Source organism: Helicoverpa zea, chromosome 27 (assembly GCF_022581195.2).
Source record: "Helicoverpa zea isolate HzStark_Cry1AcR chromosome 27, ilHelZeax1.1, whole genome shotgun sequence".
NCBI classification, from domain to species: Eukaryota; Metazoa; Arthropoda; class Insecta; order Lepidoptera; family Noctuidae; genus Helicoverpa; species Helicoverpa zea.
In genome coordinates, this window is record NC_061478.1 from 2,406,405 (window position 1) to 2,425,805 (window position 19,401).

General features: G+C 39.5%; 2 protein-coding genes across 10 annotated transcripts in view; both read left to right on the forward strand.

Annotated features, from left to right (window-relative positions):
- Positions 1 to 19,401, forward strand: part of LOC124643497 (WD repeat-containing protein 7) — a 130,718-nt gene that overhangs the window by 105,588 nt on the left and 5,729 nt on the right. For 5 of the 8 annotated variants that reach the window (XM_047182490.1, XM_047182496.1, XM_047182491.1 and 2 more), the window contains 7 exons: positions 14,394 to 14,560; positions 15,088 to 15,251; positions 16,279 to 16,425; positions 16,989 to 17,134; positions 17,668 to 17,779; positions 18,237 to 18,363; positions 18,876 to 19,017. In XM_047182490.1, coding sequence (XP_047038446.1) covers positions 14,394 to 14,560; positions 15,088 to 15,251; positions 16,279 to 16,425; positions 16,989 to 17,134; positions 17,668 to 17,779; positions 18,237 to 18,363; positions 18,876 to 19,017 — 1,005 coding nt within the window. Of the gene's footprint in view, positions 1 to 14,393; positions 14,561 to 15,087; positions 15,252 to 15,908; positions 15,952 to 16,278; positions 16,426 to 16,988; positions 17,135 to 17,667; positions 17,780 to 18,236; positions 18,364 to 18,875; positions 19,018 to 19,401 lie in introns of all 8 variants that reach the window. The other 3 variants (XM_047182494.1, XM_047182492.1, XM_047182493.1) reach the window with 3 other exon arrangements.
- Positions 3,725 to 5,327, forward strand: LOC124643500. Of its 2 annotated transcripts, none has more exons than XM_047182503.1 (5): positions 3,725 to 3,994; positions 4,083 to 4,177; positions 4,288 to 4,383; positions 4,606 to 4,672; positions 4,748 to 5,327. In XM_047182503.1, exons 1-5 carry the CDS (start codon positions 3,945 to 3,947, stop codon positions 4,764 to 4,766), a joined length of 327 nt encoding a protein of 108 aa, XP_047038459.1. In that variant the 5' UTR covers positions 3,725 to 3,944; the 3' UTR covers positions 4,767 to 5,327. The 2 variants fall into 2 exon arrangements, with proteins under 2 accessions (XP_047038459.1, XP_047038458.1); XM_047182502.1 differs by having other exon boundaries at positions 3,731 to 3,994; positions 4,083 to 4,158.

Genomic DNA, 19,401 nt, shown 5'->3' on the forward strand with positions numbered 1-19,401 from the left:
TGTCTCTCTGTTAGGTTAGAAGAACCATTATAATACAAAAATCACAAGACTACAATAAGTTTAGGTACTACAACGCTAAGCAATAACACTGGGTACACTACACGTAACGAAAGGCAGTAACGCGACGACTCGACGAAGCCTCGACCAAGACTCGATCAAGACTGAGCACCGCGGACGCCACGCTGACCGCCACGACTCTGCCAAGCGCGCCAAAATGTTGTTTCACCGGTAACGCCACCAGAGGGCGCGCTTGTGTGACGTTTAGTGTCCGTACTAATGACAGTCTCCGACATATAGATATAGATTATGGTCTGCGTGTGAAGAATTTTCAAGTATTTTATTTGGATGGCTAACCTTCCACTGTGTTGGGGTCGGCTTCCAGTCTTATCGGATGCAGCTGAGTACCAGTGTGCCACGTGGAACGACTGCTTATCTGACATCCTCAAACCAGTTGCCGGGGCAACCCCTAGTTAAAACTGGTTGTCAGACTTTCAAGCTTGTGTCTACCCGTAACGACTGCCAAAGATGTTGAAATGACAGCCGGTGCTCACCAATTAAAAGTGCACCTATGAAACACGGAGGAACTCCTCATAAAAACGTTCCGCCCAAAACATCGTGGAACTCGTCATCACAAGATGGTTACCCATACACGAACCAACTAAGCGTAACTTAACTTTATGATAAACCATGTGGTTGTTACTTAGGCATCAGCTATTAACTTCTAGTTAAGATGAAGGCTAGTTCAAGGGGTATTGGGTTGAGGAGGTAAGATAGGCAGTTGCTCCGTGTAAAACTGGTACTCAGCTGCATCCGGTTAGTCTGATAGCCGACCCCAACATAGTTGGGAAAAGGCTCGGGAGATGATGAGATAAAGGCTAGCCAAATGATGACATATATGTGGGCACATCATTGATTACATATTACATATAAGTCATGAGAATACTGCGTCCCACTTCACATACAAAGAGACTATTAACACTATTTCAGCTAGGTAAAAATTAAAATAATAATCAACTTTAGCAATCTTGTTCAACTGGAAAGTACCTATTTGTTAACAATGGCAAGTTTCCCCCAAATTCGCGCACATTTGTTCACGAACAAATGACTGTCGACACGAGTCCACTGCCAGCAGGGCTGTGGGATTGTTCGAAAGAGTTACCGCGGCCCTGGAAAATAAAAGGCCTACGACGGAACACGACGGTTTTTAGTCAGTAAGGGTCTGACACTTCCTCACCGCTGTTAACCCACAGCGGAAGGGGTCATTTGATGATTTTTGCCATTGATAAAAAGTCCACTGCAAGCATTTGTTCGCGCACAAAGGTTGCAATTTCGCGGACATTTTAGAAATGTTCGCACGCAATTTGTAACTGTTTGCTAGAGCGAGTAGACCAGAAGATATATTTGTGTACGTCACAGTGTTGCACACTGGTGGAATTTCGCCTTTATGCAGTCTTGCATTGTGGTTTAATTTTGGGAATATCACACGTTTAGATTACTTAAATACTTATGAGAAAATGTCGCAGTGACTAGTCAAAATGTCAAAACATTTAATGTCACATTCTTTGCAAAATCACTAGGTACATAGATACTATATTTCACCCGTCTGTTTTGTTCGCGGATAAATTCAAAAACTACTGGATGCAATTTGATGAAACTTCATCATCAGCCTATCGCAGTCCACTGCTGGACATAGGCCTCTCCAAGTGCACGCCACTGAGATCGATTTTCGGCTTCGATTCGATTTGATGAAACTTAGCAGTAATAAAGTATCAGAATAATAATATCGGATAGAAATACTATCCATATGCGGGGAAGATTATCTATTTTGGGAAGATATGATATCTTTGAAGATGCGGGTGAAAACACCAGCCTAAGATATTGTAAAATAAGCTTGAAATATGAATTTATAAAAAGAAATACATATTTCATAATCGTAACTGAAACGATTTGTCATCATTTGATTCACCACAGTTTCATTCATACATCTCAACTTGAACAATAATCGATACGAACACCGATTATTCCTTTCAAAATCTAGTAATTTTAGTATTAAAAGAGCCTTGTAAGACTAGTTCCCATGCAATTACGTAGGTCTCGATTATCTCGACGCGAATCGATTACGACAACATAACCTTTGTATATCGATACATCGGTGCATCACTAGCGACGGAGCGTTGAAAATTTTAAAATTGATGTTGTAATTATTTGAGGAATTTTTGAATTGTTCGTTTTTAAAGTTATGTAAGTATGTATTTTATTGAAATTGAGTTAGTTTCCTGGGTCAGGCTGAAATCTTCTTCTTCCTCCTGCCCTGTTCCCAATTTTATTTGGGGTCGGCGCAATATGTCTTCCGCTTCCATTTTCCCCTGTCACTCGTCATACTGACACTCACTCCCTTCCTATCCATGTCATCTTTCAGGCAATCCATCCATCTTTTCTTAGGTCTTCCTCTTCTTCTCCATCCATCTACATTCATACTTAGCACACACTTTGTCAATTTTAAAAAACTTTCACAAAACCGTCCTGAGTCTGAAAGTTGACGGTGGTACACCCCCGTGCGTGAGAGGGCACTTGTCGCCGGCGTCCCCGAATGCTACTCAGTAGCAGTCGTTGTTACAATTCCACGTCAGAGGCCGTCAGGCGGATTTGAGAAAACTCTGACACTAGGACTCGTTAGGTGATTAAACCTGCAGCTCACTCGATAAGAAAAATACTAGATTATGTAATTTGCAATTGAGTCTTTAGTTCTTCCGCTCCTTGTGGCACACTGGCACTCAGCTGCATCCAGTTAGACTGGAAGCCGACCCCAACATAGTTGGGAAAAGCCTAGGCAGATGATTTATTTATTTATTTTATTTAGGATCTCCAACAAAAGATGTGCACATAACATGACATAAAATATGATGAAACAATGGTAATATTGATATATTGATGATGATGAATTGAGCCTGAATAAATACTTAATATAAAATATTGTGATTTAACCACTCAAAATCGTTGTAAACTATACTTCATATCTATATTAATAATTTCGTCAAAGGGTACGGTAGACTCGATCGAAACCTTATATGAATAACAAAACATAAAAAAATATTAATTTTGAGTCGACAACATATATCCGCAAAATTCGGATTATGGAGAATTTCGTTAAATTTCAATTGCACTGACAAGCAAACCACAGTCGCCATCTTGGGTAGTTAATAAACGTTGCTTAGATACGCATCGCCAACGTTTAGTGAATCTTATCAAAAAATACTTTTCGTCAGTCGTTGACGTTTCGCGAAAATATTGTTTTTGACACTTTTTTATGATATACTTTTTGTTATGTGTTTTTTCTTTAAACCTAATGGTACGTTCACACGCGCGCGTTCAAATCGACATTCAACGGGCACAGTCACGTTCACGAGCGTGTAAACGGTACGCCCGAGCCCGTGAACGCGCCCGTGCCCGTGAACGCCGCGAATCGGTCGAGTGTCGGTTTTTTGGCAAAGTTCAAAGGATGAATGTGCGGGCGCCCGGCGACTGTTTACACGCGCGCGGGCAGTCAGTCTCTCCTGCGCTTTCGTGACGATTAAACGTTCTAAGAAAGTCGCTACGATCGAAGATAACAACATGGCGGAATGGTTAACGTCGTTCATCATTTTGATTATTTTTCCAATAAAAATAAGTTAAGCCAAAGGCTATGACAGCAACAACACCGAGATCCTCGCTGCTCGCCATTCTTGCACTGACTGACACGACGGCGCGCGTGTGAACAGCTTGAATGTCCGCCTGCCCGCGACGGGCTGCACGCCGCGCAGCCCGCCAGGCAGCCCGCCGGGTTGCGCGGCGCGCGTGTGAACGTAGCATAAGATTGGCCGATTGCGATAAAAACCATAGAAAGAAGAATAATAACCATAACCTCAAAGTCGAAGTTTTAGTTCAAATGTCATTTAGTTGTTCAAATGTCATTGTCATTTACTTTGTTTGGATTACACACATCATGCCGAAAATCGTAAGTATTTCATAAAATGTTTCGTTGGTCGTGTCTCTGTCTTCGTTTAGTCTTTTGTTTGATGATACCTATATCATTTTGTTAACAGCCGAATCTCCGTGCATTTGGTAAACATTGTCACAATTGTGGAAAGTGGATGGAGCGAAGGGCTCTTCGTAAAGATGGTGTGTAGTATTTTAGTAGGTATGTAGGCAGGTTGTGTTTTTAAGTAAATTTTGTTTTGTTTTCTTCTTAAAGTGTGGATTGTGAGCCTTCTGCATTTAAAAATAAAATAAGTACTTATTTACTTCCAGTGACATGCAATTTTTGTAATGGCAAAATATTTGCAAGAGATGGCAAACAAAAGCAAATGTGCAGTCGATGTGTGGAATGCGACAACATTATACTCGGTAAGCGGCTCAATATTTTTTCTCTATAATTCGACAAATAATAATAAATGACCACACGCATAGCCTGTGTTGAGGTGTCATGAACACATACAGAAACAGACACGATTTTTTCACCGTTTTTCTCGATAATGAAATGAACCCCTTCATGCGCAAGTTCCACTTGAACTTGGCTGGCTCTTATTATACAATAGACATTATTAATTGTATAATATATTTTTGCAGATAATTTCAATTATTGCGAGTGCTGTGGCTGTAAAATGAAAAATAATACTTATTACCAGATAGAGATGTGAGGATATACCTACATACATTCACAATAGTTATTATTATTTGAATATTTATCTAATATATTTTCTCCTTTAAGGTCGATAACGAAGAGTTGAATGTTAGAACTTATGAAAATATTATTTACAACTCATTTCGAGAAGCTGCTCAAGCTCCTTTTTGACGATCAAGAATGGGAAAGATGTTTGAATGAAGCAATTGATTTTAAACTTCCTCGGCAATTATTTCGAGTTCGAAGATTCGATGATGTAAAAATTCAAATTATCAATACCACTGAACAAGGCTTGAAAGGTGATAAATATTTATCGAAAAATGTTATATATAGAGAAATTTTGTGATAATCAACCTCTGATGTATAATAGAGAATATTTTTTTATAAGTACCTTTGCCAAATTCTCGGATAAGTACTCATTGTAAAATTACAATTTACATACTTCCTAATATTATTCTTGATTTAGCCAATTTGGATAAAGAACCACAATTTCATATTTTATTTTTAAAATTAGTAAGTACTTATCTACCTGTCAAAGTAAAGAAAAAGACTGAGTGCTTAAAACAAAGAGGTTTACACAGAGTAAACTTTAAAAATTATATGTTTTGTTAATTTGTGTTAGTTTATTTTGAATGTTAATTTGAAATAAAAATAATTTGTGTAAAAACTTTTGCAGTTTTTATTTATTATATTTATTAAACATAACGAACGAAGCTATACGAATCTATGCCTTGCTTATTCCTTTAATATTCCTTGAGACCCAATGACTACAGAAATTTCTACCTACATTTTGCAACTAGACGTGTATTATGAGTCAAATTTCACCCGAGCGAAGCCGGGTTTTCCACTAGTTTCATAATAAACCGGTTACCACTTCCTAGTGTAACCCAAGTCCATTTTTGACCGCCAGTTTAACCATGCACTTTGAGATAATTGCGTTCTCATAAATATCATATGTCTTGAACTACATACATGTGAATGTCACTGTCCCTATGTATGGTATTAAATGTCAACGTGTACGTAAATATGTTATTTATTACGTAGGTAATTAACCTTGAAATTGGAAGTGATTTTAGGGAAATGTTGTTGTTTTTATCCGACTTTGTGATACAGAAGAAAAATAGCTCTTGTTGAATTCAGCAGGGGAGTACTTGTCTCATATTTGAGAAAGACCGAATAAAACTATTGTCTATCCACATATCACCTTTTGCTTATTGTCTGTCCCTAAGGTCTGCGTGAAGTCAAGTCTCTAAGTGATCAATAGGACCGATACTGTCTTATCTGGGGGTTGTGTTCGATTTCTAGGCCATTCCGAAGCGGAGTCACTTAGTGTGTTAAGAAACTTGCACAAAGCCAAAATTCTGTAATTCATAAAGGTCTCTAGAAGACACATGGTGGGTTTTAGTCAGTAAAAGTCTACGCTGTACCTACAGCGGGAAAACTCATTTGATGACTGTATTTGACAATTAAAAAAAAAATAGTTTTGCCCAATTACGTTATGGACAGAAACCACATTATATTATTACATACTCTATGGATTCGTGCATTTATAGTTCGGCCATTCAGAGAATGCGTTCCTGACACGTCGCGATTGAACTGACGACGTAACTACATTCATTGATTATTGATATAATAATGTTGTTTTAATGCTCCTCAATTGTTAAAACGGTAAACAACCAGCAAAAATATTTTTATCGTAACTGCAACGCCATTGCAAAGTTACGTCGTCAGTTCAATCGCGACGTGTCAGGAACGCATTCTCTGAATGGCCGAACTATAATTAAAGTAATAATGGAGTACAATGTCACCTGCAGTGATTCGAGTGGGTGATATGTAGGTAGGTGTCGACTACTTTCTTAAAGTGCAAGGTCCGGCAATGGGTCCTAGGGGTGTAATTGTTATCGATAAATAACATATAGTAAAAGCGGGGTGGATATCGATGTTGTCCTATGTTTTGCGCATTTACAACAATATGGACTTCCGTTTGTTTATTTATTGTAAGACAAACTAACTGATATTTGCAAAACCTTTTAGTCAACCAATACATAAATGAATCAGACAATCGTTAGATAATAATATGTATAAAATTAGGACATCGTCATGTTATAGCAAATTGAATTTTTTATAGATTACATACCGACTCGTTTACATGTCTAGCTTTCATTGACAGCTAGTAATTAAGAGTAGTGAAAATACTCTTCTATAGGATTCTCTATAGGATTTTAACAATACTTTAGTCAACTTTTACAGCATAGATCTCTACCTACAGCTTTATGATTTGTTCCTAGAATACACACATATATCGATATGTTTGTCTATCGACAGTGCCCCATCACTAATCACCGCCCTGCGATCAGGTGACAACTAGTCATATCACCTGGCTAGTTGGCCAGTCGAGTGAACTGGCATGGTCACTCGCCTGCTTTACTATACTTGGAAATTGTAGTATATACTGGTTTTAACATAAATATTAATAAAAATAAATAAATAAATATTTTATCATGTAAGCCCCGGTGAGGTAAGGTTAGTACTATTGATGATGATGATGTCCTCCTAGCCGATTATCGGCTACGACGGCTGTTCTCACGTAAGGAGATTAGCCAACTACGCAGGACATATTATAGTGCACGAGCATTTGCGCAGACACAGGTGCACTCACTATTCCTTAACTCTCATAGCCCGATGGGACGGTAATCCGACACGACCGGAGAGAGATCAGGCGCAGGACCGACATTTACGTGCTCTCCGATGCACGGGTGTATCAATCACCAACTTCCAGGCTCCGGGCTGCTTTGTGAAAGTCTTCTAAAACCCACAAAGCGATTTACTACTTTGGGTACACGGTTAAAAAGTAGTCTTCCTTGATAAAGAGCCAGTATAACGCTGAAAAAAATCCAGATTAACCAAAATTGTTTTGGATATTTCTTGGGCATTTCTAGTTGCGTAGTTCAAGGAAACCACCAAGGACCAGGAAATATGTCCTGTACCTACATAGACTATGTACATATATAGTAAACTTCATTTATTATTTTATTTATTTGTTTACATCTTCTTCTAAATATGACAAATACCACAGTATCTGAAAACCGCGTTAAAATCCGCCGTATCTTCAAAATTTTAGATAATCGCGGACGAACACAGCATTTAAAAGCGCGGCAGACAGACAGAGAATTGGACCTATCTACTTTCGCATCAATATTATTAGTGAATTTTTGACAAATATTTATTAACAATTTCCTCCTTTTTTCTCAACTAAGTAAATTATTCAATCCCCAGTATCATACAAACGTGACAGCAGTCAGCTGTTCGTATGACGCACACGCGCGCGTAACGGACATGCGTGAAACCTGTTGCGTACGCTAAATGTCAAGGTGTATTACATTGTTAGTACGTTGTATTGTGTCATGTATGTACATTATGGGGCTGTTATGACGTAGGGTTGATGTGACGTGGGTACTTTTTCTCGGATGTTCTGACTGTTTTTGCTGCAGTTGACAGCTGTCAGTTTTTAAGGGAAAATAGCACTGTTTGTTTGAACTGACCACGGAGTAAGGAAACTTTTGTTCTCCATGGTAGAATAGAGTTGAATTGATGAAGTAGATTAATTGACAAGAAGTTTAAAATTTCGCATTGATGGTGTCATATGTGGTGGTTTATGACGTATCTATTGACGTGACGTGGTTACCAGATCGAAATTTGACATAAGTTGTATTGGGCTTGTATCAAAATTAAATCTCTAATCGCTATATATATATAGGATAGGGTGCCTCGGGAAGTGTTGTGGTGGGCCATGAAAGAGAAAGGTGTGCCTGGGAAGTATGTGGAGTTAGTTCGTGCGATGTACAGGCAGTCCTGTACGTATGTCCGATCGTCGGCCGGCAATACTGACCAGTTCAGTGTGGCTGTGGGCCTGCACCAAGGGTCGGCTTTAAGTCCTTACCTCTTCCTGCTTATTATGGACGCCTTGACGGCGGACATACAGGAGGAGGCACCCTGGTGCATGCTGTTTACCGACGACATCGTCCTGGTTAGTGAAGACGGACCTGAGATCCAGAGCAGATTGGGGAGTTGGCAACAGAGACTGGAGAATGTTGGCTTAAAAATCAGCAGAACCAAGACCGAATACATGTTCTGCGATTTCGGCGGCCTCTCCAGTCCTGAAGCCATAGCGCTTGATAACGCACTTCTTCCAGTCTGCTCCGATTTCCGGTACCTCGGTTCGCTTATTCAGGGCGATGGCGAAATAGATCGGACAGTTACGCACAGAATTAACGCAGGATGGATGAAATGGCGGCAGGTAACGGGAACTTGTGACCCTCGTATTCCCCTTAAAATTAAGGGGAAAATTTACAAGAGTATGGTCAGACCTGCTGTCTTGTATGGATCAGAGTGCTGGTCCACAAAAGCGACGAATGAAAGACAATTGCATGCGGCAGAGATGAGAATGTTAAGAGGTATGTGTGGGGTTACGCGAATAGATAGAGTGAGGAATGAGTATATAAGAGGAAGTTTGAAAGTGGCGCCGGTATCAGAAAAACTGCGTGGAAACCGGCTGTCGTGGTATGGGCATGTGATGCGGAGGAATGAGAGTCATGTTGTGAGGAAGGTGATGAGTATGAACGTGGACGGATATAGTGGAAGAGGAAGACCAAAAAAACGATGGATGGATTGTGTGAAAGTAGATATGGTAAGAAAGAATGTTACTTGTGAGATGACGGCAGATAGAAGAGTATGGAAGAAGAAAACATGCTGCGCCGACCCCAAATGAAATTGGGATAAGGGCAGGAGGATGATGATGATGATCGCTAAATAACTAATAGATTGGGTATTGAAACCGGCAGTCGTACAGCTTTCGGGCGGATTTTTCAATAGATAGCTTTTGTTCTGAACAATATGTTTGACGTTTGAAAATATATCAAACCGCCATAGTTGTTCCTCAGAAAGAAGTTCACTGATGATTAAAAATTCGGCCAAAGACAGCAATACCGACAACATAAACTTTCATAAAATAACTGTTTATTTTGAAAAAAAAACAGTAGTTTTAAGAAATGGTCGTTTATGTTATCAGTGAACTTGAGGCTAAAGATTTTTTCAATAAGATTACAATTAAAAAAAAGCCAAAAAACCTTAATACATAGTTACTTTTGAAATTTAAAAATATGTTAAAATCTGATGCAATAAATGTAATTGCGTAGTTCTAGTCCGCATACCAAATTTTTTCTGGACTTTGCTCATTCATTGCTCGTAGTTATAATTGAATTAAATTAAATAATTATATTCGCATTAAACTATTGCAAATATAATGCCTTTAGCTTTGTATTACAATGCCAAATTAAACACTTTCAAAATTATTTGTGACCTCAAAATGTCGAAAGTAGTTTTTTTTTCTAATTACATACTTACCTACCTACATACATACTTATATTCTAGTTTCGTTGTTACAAATCAATGTTTAGTCTCTCTCAAAACGATTTTCGATTTGTTTCTGCGTATTGAATTATAAAAGGAACAATAAAACCTATAAAGGGAACAAGCTTCTTTTAGCTGTGTCACCCGCGTCCTGTGAGAACTACTATTGCTATGGATACTAATTATATTATAGCCTGGACTTTTTAGGTTCTCTTCAGGTTTATAAGATTGGTATGGTATAGATTATTCTACATGTTTTTAAGGTTTAATCTCGCCTCTTTTGTTTTAGGTGTATACCTTGAAATAAACCTAGATATTTCTCAATCAACAACATCCATTATTGAGTTAAATATACACCGTGACATAACGTTTATGCAGGCAGACCGCAGAGCTAGACAAGCTGGATTGTGTCTAGGCATAACCCAGGTTCTTAGGACGAAGGTCTAACATCAAATAACAATGCTTTTTCTCCAAGTCGGAGTGGCCAATTGGTTGAAGCACCAGTGGTTGCAGATTCACATCATATATGCATGCGATATAGTTACTCTGTCTGTTTGTCGTGCTTTCATGCCGAAACTACCGAACCGTTTGGACCTCCCGCTCAAGGTGCAGTAGGAGATAGGGTCAGACTTTCACTGACTAAAATCCATTATGTTCCTGCTGTAGACCTTTGTTTACCAAGATCTTGTTGCCCAGACAGTCGAAAGTCTGACGAATAACATGCTACTTTTTACCCGTTTGCAGGAAGTTCTCCCGGGGTGCGAATGGAACCTAAGGGTACAGCTTAGTGGACTATATTTTACTAGAACTAGTTCCTGGGATTGCCCGGGCCATGGCTGAAACCGCAAGAAAAAGCTAGTCCTGATTATACACTGAGTAGTATTTCTGCTATTTCTTTACTAAAGTGACCCAGCCTAAGGCAATGGCTAGCCTTCATTGCGCCTTACATCTATCTATTGTTGTAATCAATAGTACATTGAAAGGCGTTGAATCACGACTTTTTGAACTAAGCTAATGAACATGAGATAAGTATTTAATTGTGAAGTGTTCGTTACTGACGTAATAAATGCGAAGGTTTTTAAGGGTCACTCTTTCACGCTAGACTTACTGAATGAATTTTGACGAAACTTGACAGTAATGTAACAATAAAAACTGGAATCTTATTGGATCTTATCTCGTGTTGGACGAGAACTTCTGGCCACAGGGCGTGTTCCGTCGCTTCCGGGGACAAGTGCCACAGGACCGCACAGTGACATAGTGCTCTATGCACTAGTAGTGCCAACATAGTTTTAAGTTTTTATATACTAACCATTTTGTAAGCATAAAAGAATATGTATGTTAGTCTTTAAGGTATATATCTATGGGCCAATGCAGCCTTAAAATAAAGGTTTTTGATTTGATTTGATTATGAAACTTACAATATCAAAATATTTGGTGTTAGATAGCACTTATCGAGGAAGGGTATAGGTTGTGCGAAATAGTAGAAAACCGCTAGCGGAAGCTAACAGGTCAATTATAGTTACATTTGTAATTTTTTACAACTTCCCAAAAAAGAAGGAGATGCTCAATTCGGATGTTATTTTTTAAGAACCACGTTCTATGTAACCTTCAAATACTCATCTTACACCATAAATTAAAAATAACCCATCAAATTATAACTAAAATTAATTCTCTACGGAAGTCTCACTTCCTTGTTTATTTATGTTTTGTGCGTGATAATTAAATTAACGTAAAGTCCATATAATAAGGTACCTAAGTTGTTCCGTTAATTAATTTATTCTGACAGTAACTTCCGCAACTTAATTAGAAAATGCGTAATAACCGATTCGGTTTTCGATCCCACCATTACATCATCATCTGTCTAGCCCTTTTCCCAACTAAGTTGGGGTCAGCCAGCTTCCAGTCGGAGTCTAACCGAATCCAGCTGAGTACCCAGTGTCCCACAATGAACGACCGCCTATCTGACCTCCTCAACCCAGTTACGCAGGCAACCCAATATCCCTTGGTAAGGCTGGTGTCTGACTTACTGGCGTCTGATTACACCTAACGACTGCCAAGGATGTTCAATCACAGTCGGGACCTACAGTTTAACGTGCCTTCCGAAACACAGTCATTGGTGCCTAAGATATACTCAGAAAGAACCTACATACAAACTTCGAAAAGTTGCATTGGTACTTGCCTGACCGGAATCGAACCTACACACTCATACTTGAGAGGTTGGTTCTTTACCCACTAGAATACCACGACTACTCTGCTACTCTACTAAATATATATTTCGTCTACTTCAAAGCTGCCACCTACGATTATCTGTGAAATAATCATTAACATTGTATCTAAAGATTTATGATCTAAGTAAATACAACTCAAGTAATATACACTTTATCCACATAGCAGCCATTAGACATTGCGCCATAGGAATCACGGAGTACTACTTCGAGTCCGAGTTGTGACACTCTAGTCATGTCGACTTATTGCGGAAATGTATAGTACATGCAGATTTTACTTGATATTATATTGTGTAGCTAAAATGCCTTGCGGTTAAGCGCCCGTGGCTTTAGATCTATTTGTACTTCTCTTGCAGGGATCCTGTCTGAAAAAATACTGTAACGACTTTATTGGAGTTTGGTAAGTACAGAGGTAGACTAGTAGGGCCTGAAAAAAGACATAGGCTCCTTTTTACCCGATTAGCGGCTAAAGCCAAGGCAAAGGCGGGAAGCAGTTCCCTCGGGATGCGGGTGAAAATCTCAGTTACCTATGTCTTCATTCAAAGTTAGTTATGTCTCTTGGGAAAAAAGATGAAACCAATTAACTATATACCCGAACTACTGCCCATACCGGGATAAAATACTGTAGTAATAAGAGTGTAGCTTTCCAACAGTGAAAGAATTTTTAAAATCGATCCAGTAGTTTTTAAGTTTATCCATTGCAAACAAACATAGGTAAAATTGTTGCTCTTTATAATATTAGTATAGATTTCATACGCGATTGGTATATGGGAGTGAACTTGTGAATGCGTAATAAAACTATAGTTTGGATTTTATAGTGTCTAAATAATTTACATCAAACCAATTAATCAATTTTCCTCATTTCTCGAATGCATACTATAGCAAGATCGGTATCCGATAGCTCTATTAAACGCTATTAAGTTAAATGACTTACATTCTTCGGTGATTACGACATTCTAAGTATGTGATATTGCATAGATATGACCCCCAGATACTGTTGGATTTTAGCGTAATTACTATTCAATATATTGAAACAAAAGTTTACGATATTATGTTAAAAAAACTTTAAAATAATAATTAAACTGACTTCGATAATATACCTAAAACGGTACTACTACGCTGAAAACCAAACGCGCAAGAATCGCGCATTATCGTAGGTATGTATCTACATACACATATATGTAGGTCAAACTGAGAACCAATTTTTTTAAGTCGATTAAAATAGTGTTTATCAAATTATTTATTTGCTCGTTTCAAAAAAATACGCAATGTCATACAAAGTTCTGTAACTACATATAATTTGACACCGTTCTACTGAGCGTGACGGTTAGTATTTAGTTACTTTAATAATTATAAATAATTTATAATTAATATGCATGCCGCTTGTCTAAAAATATAACTTATGCCGATTCAAAGAAACTCATTTATCTAGTAACTAGTTAACTCCCAACATCTTCTTCAATACTAACTAGATGCAGCAGACCAACTCAACCCAGTAACCTGAGCAACACGGTACACTCTGGTAAGACTGGTTGTCAGACTTTCAGGCTTCTGACTACCCATAACGACTATAAAAATCTTCACTGTAAGGACATCAACCAGCTCCGCAGGACATATTATAGTCCACAAGCATTTACACAGACAGAGGTGCACTCACTATTCCTTCACACTCATAGCCCGATGGGACGGCAATCCGACACCACCGGAGAGATATCAGGCGCAGGACCGACATTAACGTGCTCTCCGATGCACGGGTGTAGCAATCACCAACTACAAGACTCCGGGCTGCTTTCTAAGTTATTAACCAGCATAAGCGTAAGTTGAAATGGCAATGGGCAGGCCATATTGCTCGCAGAGCAGATGGCTAGACTAGCAAGCGCAGCGTAGGACGTCCACCAATAAGGTGGACAGACGTCCTTATAAAGGCGCCGGAAGACGCTGGATGCAGGTCGCTTCCAACTGGTACCTGTGGAGATCTAAGGGGGAGGCCTATGATCAGCAGTGGACGTCCTATGGCTGAGATGATGATGATGATGAACCAGCATAATAAATGAAGATTCCAGAAAATTTCAACTAAACGTCGTCCTTCTTTATTTCAGATGAAGCCACTCAAGCCAAACGCCAGAGACCAAGAGACATGTCTTTGGCAGAGCCACCGCATACCATGGAGATAGCTCAGATCCTGATATCCTTGCTGCACGCGTGGGGATTGGACCCAGATCTTGATAGGGTCTGTGAGTCCAAACTGGGATTGTTGAGGCCTATGGTAAGTGGTGATTCAGCTGTTATAATACCTCGGGGTTAGGCTAACTGTCTGCAGAAGCGGGGAGAGACTGTGGTACGGAGAAACTGAGAAATATTAGCCATGTGGGGTCTGCCAGCGGTTACACCCGATTTCCGAGGAAATTACTTACTGCAACCGGATAAAAAGGAGGATATGTTTATTACATACATACAAGCTACACTACATATAAGCTACATTACTGCGAAGTTTCATAAATCCAGCAGTTTTTGCATGAATGAGGAACAAACATCCACATGGATTGCTATTGGTTTATATTTTTCCGTTTCTCCGCACTCCAGAAAATAACTAGACTAAAAACTGAGTATCTCAAGATTCTATGCAATAAGACTCCAAAATTTTATCATTATTTAAAGAATAGGTCCCTTTTTTAATTAATGAACCATTCCCTGCAAAAATGTATAGGTATTGAAGTATCACTATTTGAAGAATAACTTCCCTTATTAAATCAACGAACCATTCCCTGCAAAAATTTCAACATTTTTCCCCAGGTCCCAGTATGCTTCGGCGTGGTATCCCGTCACGGCCACATGGCTGTCCAGCTCCCCACGTGGCTCGGCAGCTGGTCTGCAGCCTGTGCGTCCGCTCCCGATGACCCTCTCCTCATCACTTCTGATCTACCACCTGAGCTGGTGCGCCAGGAGAAGTTGACTAGGTATGTGGGAGATGGAAGTAATCTTTCTTACTTAACTGATTGAAAGAGGCGAGGTTTTCAGAATAACTGAACTTTACTGAACTATACATATTTACAAAATCGTAGACGTACATATACATATTATGGACTACACTCCATCTCCACGTTTCCATCTACAGATGGATCTACAGTGTAAATCAGAACTTTATGACTTCTAGGAATATTGCGAGAGCCGCTGTGTAGAAAGCATTTTTAGGTATCAGCGGGTGATGGATTAGCTTGAGAGGTATGGATTTAATACCATTATCTAGCCATTTACCAACTATATTTTGATTGGCTTCCAGTCGAAACTTATGCAGCTGAGTATTATTGTTACACGGATCGACTGCTTATTCAATCTTATCTACCCAGCTACCGGAGCAACCCGATAGCCTTTCCTAAGAATGGTTGTCATACATTCGAGCTTCTAACTATCCCTTACGAAATGATAGCCGGAACCCACCAATTCCGAAATTCCAAGACAACATAGCCAGCTGCCGATCCACCTACTGCGACAAGCATCATCATCATTCATCATTTATTTATTCAGTAACAATGCCCATTGTGTAGAATTACATAATATGCACTTGCAAGCGTTGCTTTACGTCATAAAAGTTCGACCCATTCTGTTTCTTCCAGACTGTTCTCCTCGAAGCTTCACTGGGAGTTAAGCACAACTCTAACAACCAACCATCTCCTCTCCATCGTGGCTCTCGCCAACACGCTGATATCCATGATACTTTAGCAATACCATACGATACAATACCAACTGTCATTTAACATCCTTAGCAATCGTTACGGGTAGTCAGAAGCCAGTAAGTCTGACGCCAGTCTAACCAAGGGGTATCGAGTTGCCCGCGTTGGGGTTGAGGAGGTCAGATAGGCAGTTGCTTCTTTGCAAAGCTCTGGTACTCAGCTGAATCCGGTTAGACTGGAAGCTGACCCCGACATCGTTGGGAAAACGGCTCGGAGGATGATGACATTACAATACAAGTTCTCTGTATTTCAGACTGTTCTCCTCGAAGCTCCACTGGGAGCTCAGCACAACGTTGACTACCAACCATCTCCTCTCCATCGTGGCTCTGGCCAACACGCTGATGTCCATGAGTAACGCCAGCTTCGTGCCTGAGCAGGAGGTTATCAGGAGACTGCACAGGTGATGATGATTCATACATAGATAGATAGATATACTCTTTATTATGTACACCAATTAAAATATGTTATGTATTACTATGTGTACTATACATAAAATACGAGTTATTTTTAGGGACTTTTAAGTCAGTCAATATAACCCTTTTAATGGTTTTTGTTTTGGTCTAGTAGTCGCATAAGGCGACTGCTGTGCATGGGTGATGATGCGATTCCCGTAGGGTCAGCAGCCTGGACTCTGGAAGTTGGTGATTAATACACCCGTGCATCGGAAAGCACATGTGTAAACTCTCTCCAGTCGTGTCGGATTGCTGTCCCCTCGGGGTATGAGAATAAAGGAATAGGGAGTGTACCTGCGTTTGCGCAAATGCTCGTGCACTCCTGTCTGCTGACTGATCTTCTAGAGAGCACAGTCCCCGTGGCCAACCATGTGTCCATCTGGCTACCATTATTAGTTACCAAAATTTTATTCTTTTTCAAAAAATCTTCTATAGTAAAACGATCATATCAATCATTCTACACCACACCTATAATCTACCCACCCGGGACGCTCACTCCTCTTGTCCCCAGACCGTCAACCAGGAGTTCCTCATCATGGGCGGCTGATGAGGAGAGGGAGGAGCAACTGGCCGCCCAGCAAGCTCACATCAAGCAGGGCTGGTCACTCCTGGCTACCTTGCACTGTGTTCTACTGCCGGATAAGGTGGTTGCCGCTGGTGAGTCAAAGTCAAAGGGTTTTATTTCATATAGACCTAACAGGTGCTTAAGTAACGTCAAGCTAGTTGCAAATTTCCAAAATGTGGGTCTTACGGTAAGGTGTGTTTATAAAACCCTTAGGAAAATTTTGAGTTATATAGGTGAAATAGCAACGATTACTTGTGAGATGACGGCAGATAGAAGAGTACGGAAGAAGAAAACATGCTGAACCGATCACAATGATGAGGTGAAATAGTGACGCTTTTAAGCGACTTTCTGCATGTCAGAAGTAGTATTTAGGTAACCTTCCGGGGCTCCGCACGGATGAGAGGTATGTATCCCGTGTTCTCGTATTTTTTTTTTTTCATCGTTTTTTTTTTTGACGTCTAACAAAACACACTCCTGTTTCGTCCCTAATTGTGGGGAGACATCTTTATCAGGATTTCTGTCCTTTTATTAATTACACCTAATCTAATGTAACATTAATTTTTCGAAGTATCACGAAAAAATAAATCTACATTTCTAACTAAATTCCATATTATTTATTTTTCAGGAGCAAAAAGCTTCAAGCGTCCTCAAGTGGAGATGCTGGCCCGTCGCTGGCAACATCACTGCTTGGAAGTCAGAGAGGCGTCGCAGGCGCTGCTACTCGCTGAATTAGGACGGTAAGAGAATATTAAATATAGTTTACCACCTTTTGAGCTTAAATATACGATACTTTTTTCCATGTTTGGGCACTGATCTAAATGTTGAAAAGAAATATGTTAGGAATTCTCGAAATATTATAGTTTTGTAATAAAAGTAACTTCTATTCTAAATGGGTACAACTGATAACCAATGTTTTACATGGAGCAACTGCTTATCTAACCTCCTCATCACAGTTAGCTGGGCAACCCTCAACGCTTTGGTACGACTGGTTTTCAGACTTCCATTTTTTGTTTGTAAATAAAGGCTCTCATAATAAACATCAATCTCTGAGTGAAAAATGCTATATTTTATCCCGCTGCGGTATAAAGTTCTGGAGTTGAAAATGACTTGTGTTCAAAGAAATCAATTTTAAATGCAACTATTCCACTATTTCTACCAAAATCACTAAATATTTCCCACTCTATCCTTTAACAGCCTAGGTCCGAAAGGGCGTAAGACGCTGGTGGACAACTGGGCGCAATTCCTGCCTCTATATACACACACAGAGAGTATCAACCCGCACGCAGCACACAAGGAACCCGCTGAGAAGGTGCAACAAGTTGTAAGTGTTGTTTGAAGATTTCTATACAATTGAATTTCCATAATGTAGGTAATGGATAGGGGTATAGAATAAAATCATTATAAAAGACAGATAGATTTTCATACAGAGTAAGTATTTAGAAAAATAATTAAATTGGTGACAAATGATATCTACCATGCCACTTTAATACAACACACTAAGGGTGAGTTTCACAATTTAACTATAACGATAATCAGCCGTATACTTGCCGCCCATTGGTCACATCGGTGGTTTGGCATCTGAAAATAGTTTGGTTATAATTATAGTTAAATGGTGCACAACACCGTAAAGCAAATCGTTACTGGTTAGTTTTTGTCTAAAAATAAAGGCAACATAAACTCTCTCTGGGTCCCAAGAAATTGAGATATTATAATTATTATAGTAATAGAATATTAAAAGCTTGTTTCTAACTTGTCTCAGATAAAATGCTCACTTAAAATCATTCATGAAATCAGCTAAAAAACCCTTTATTTAATATCCTATTTCTCTAACAGCAAGAAGAAGAATTTGAAGAAGAAGAAGAAGAGATTATCCGCAAGCCGTCGTCGTTAGCTGAACTCAAGCGCAAGCAGACTACCGCTGTAGTCCTGCTGGGAGTCATAGGCGCCGAGTTCGGACAGGATATTACTAGCGAAGGTAAATATTAGTTGTATTTTCTACCATCATCATCCTCCGAGCCCTTTTCTCAACTATGTTGGGGTCGGCTTCCAGTCTAACCGGGTGCAGCTGAGTACCAGTGCTTTACAAGGAGCGACTGCTCTATCTGACCTCCTCAACCCAGTTACCCGGGCAACCCACTTGGTTAGACTGGTGTCAGACTTACTGGCTTCTGACTACCCGTAACGACCCGTATTTTTTATTGTATCGACCATATTATAACGTAAATAAATTTCATTTCATATTTATATCAGTCAGTATAAAAAGTTAAGACTAGTGGGTCCCGGCTGTCATTTGAATGTCTTGTGTCTGTGGTAGTCGTTATGGGTACTCAGAAGCCAGAAAGTCTGTCAACCAAACTTA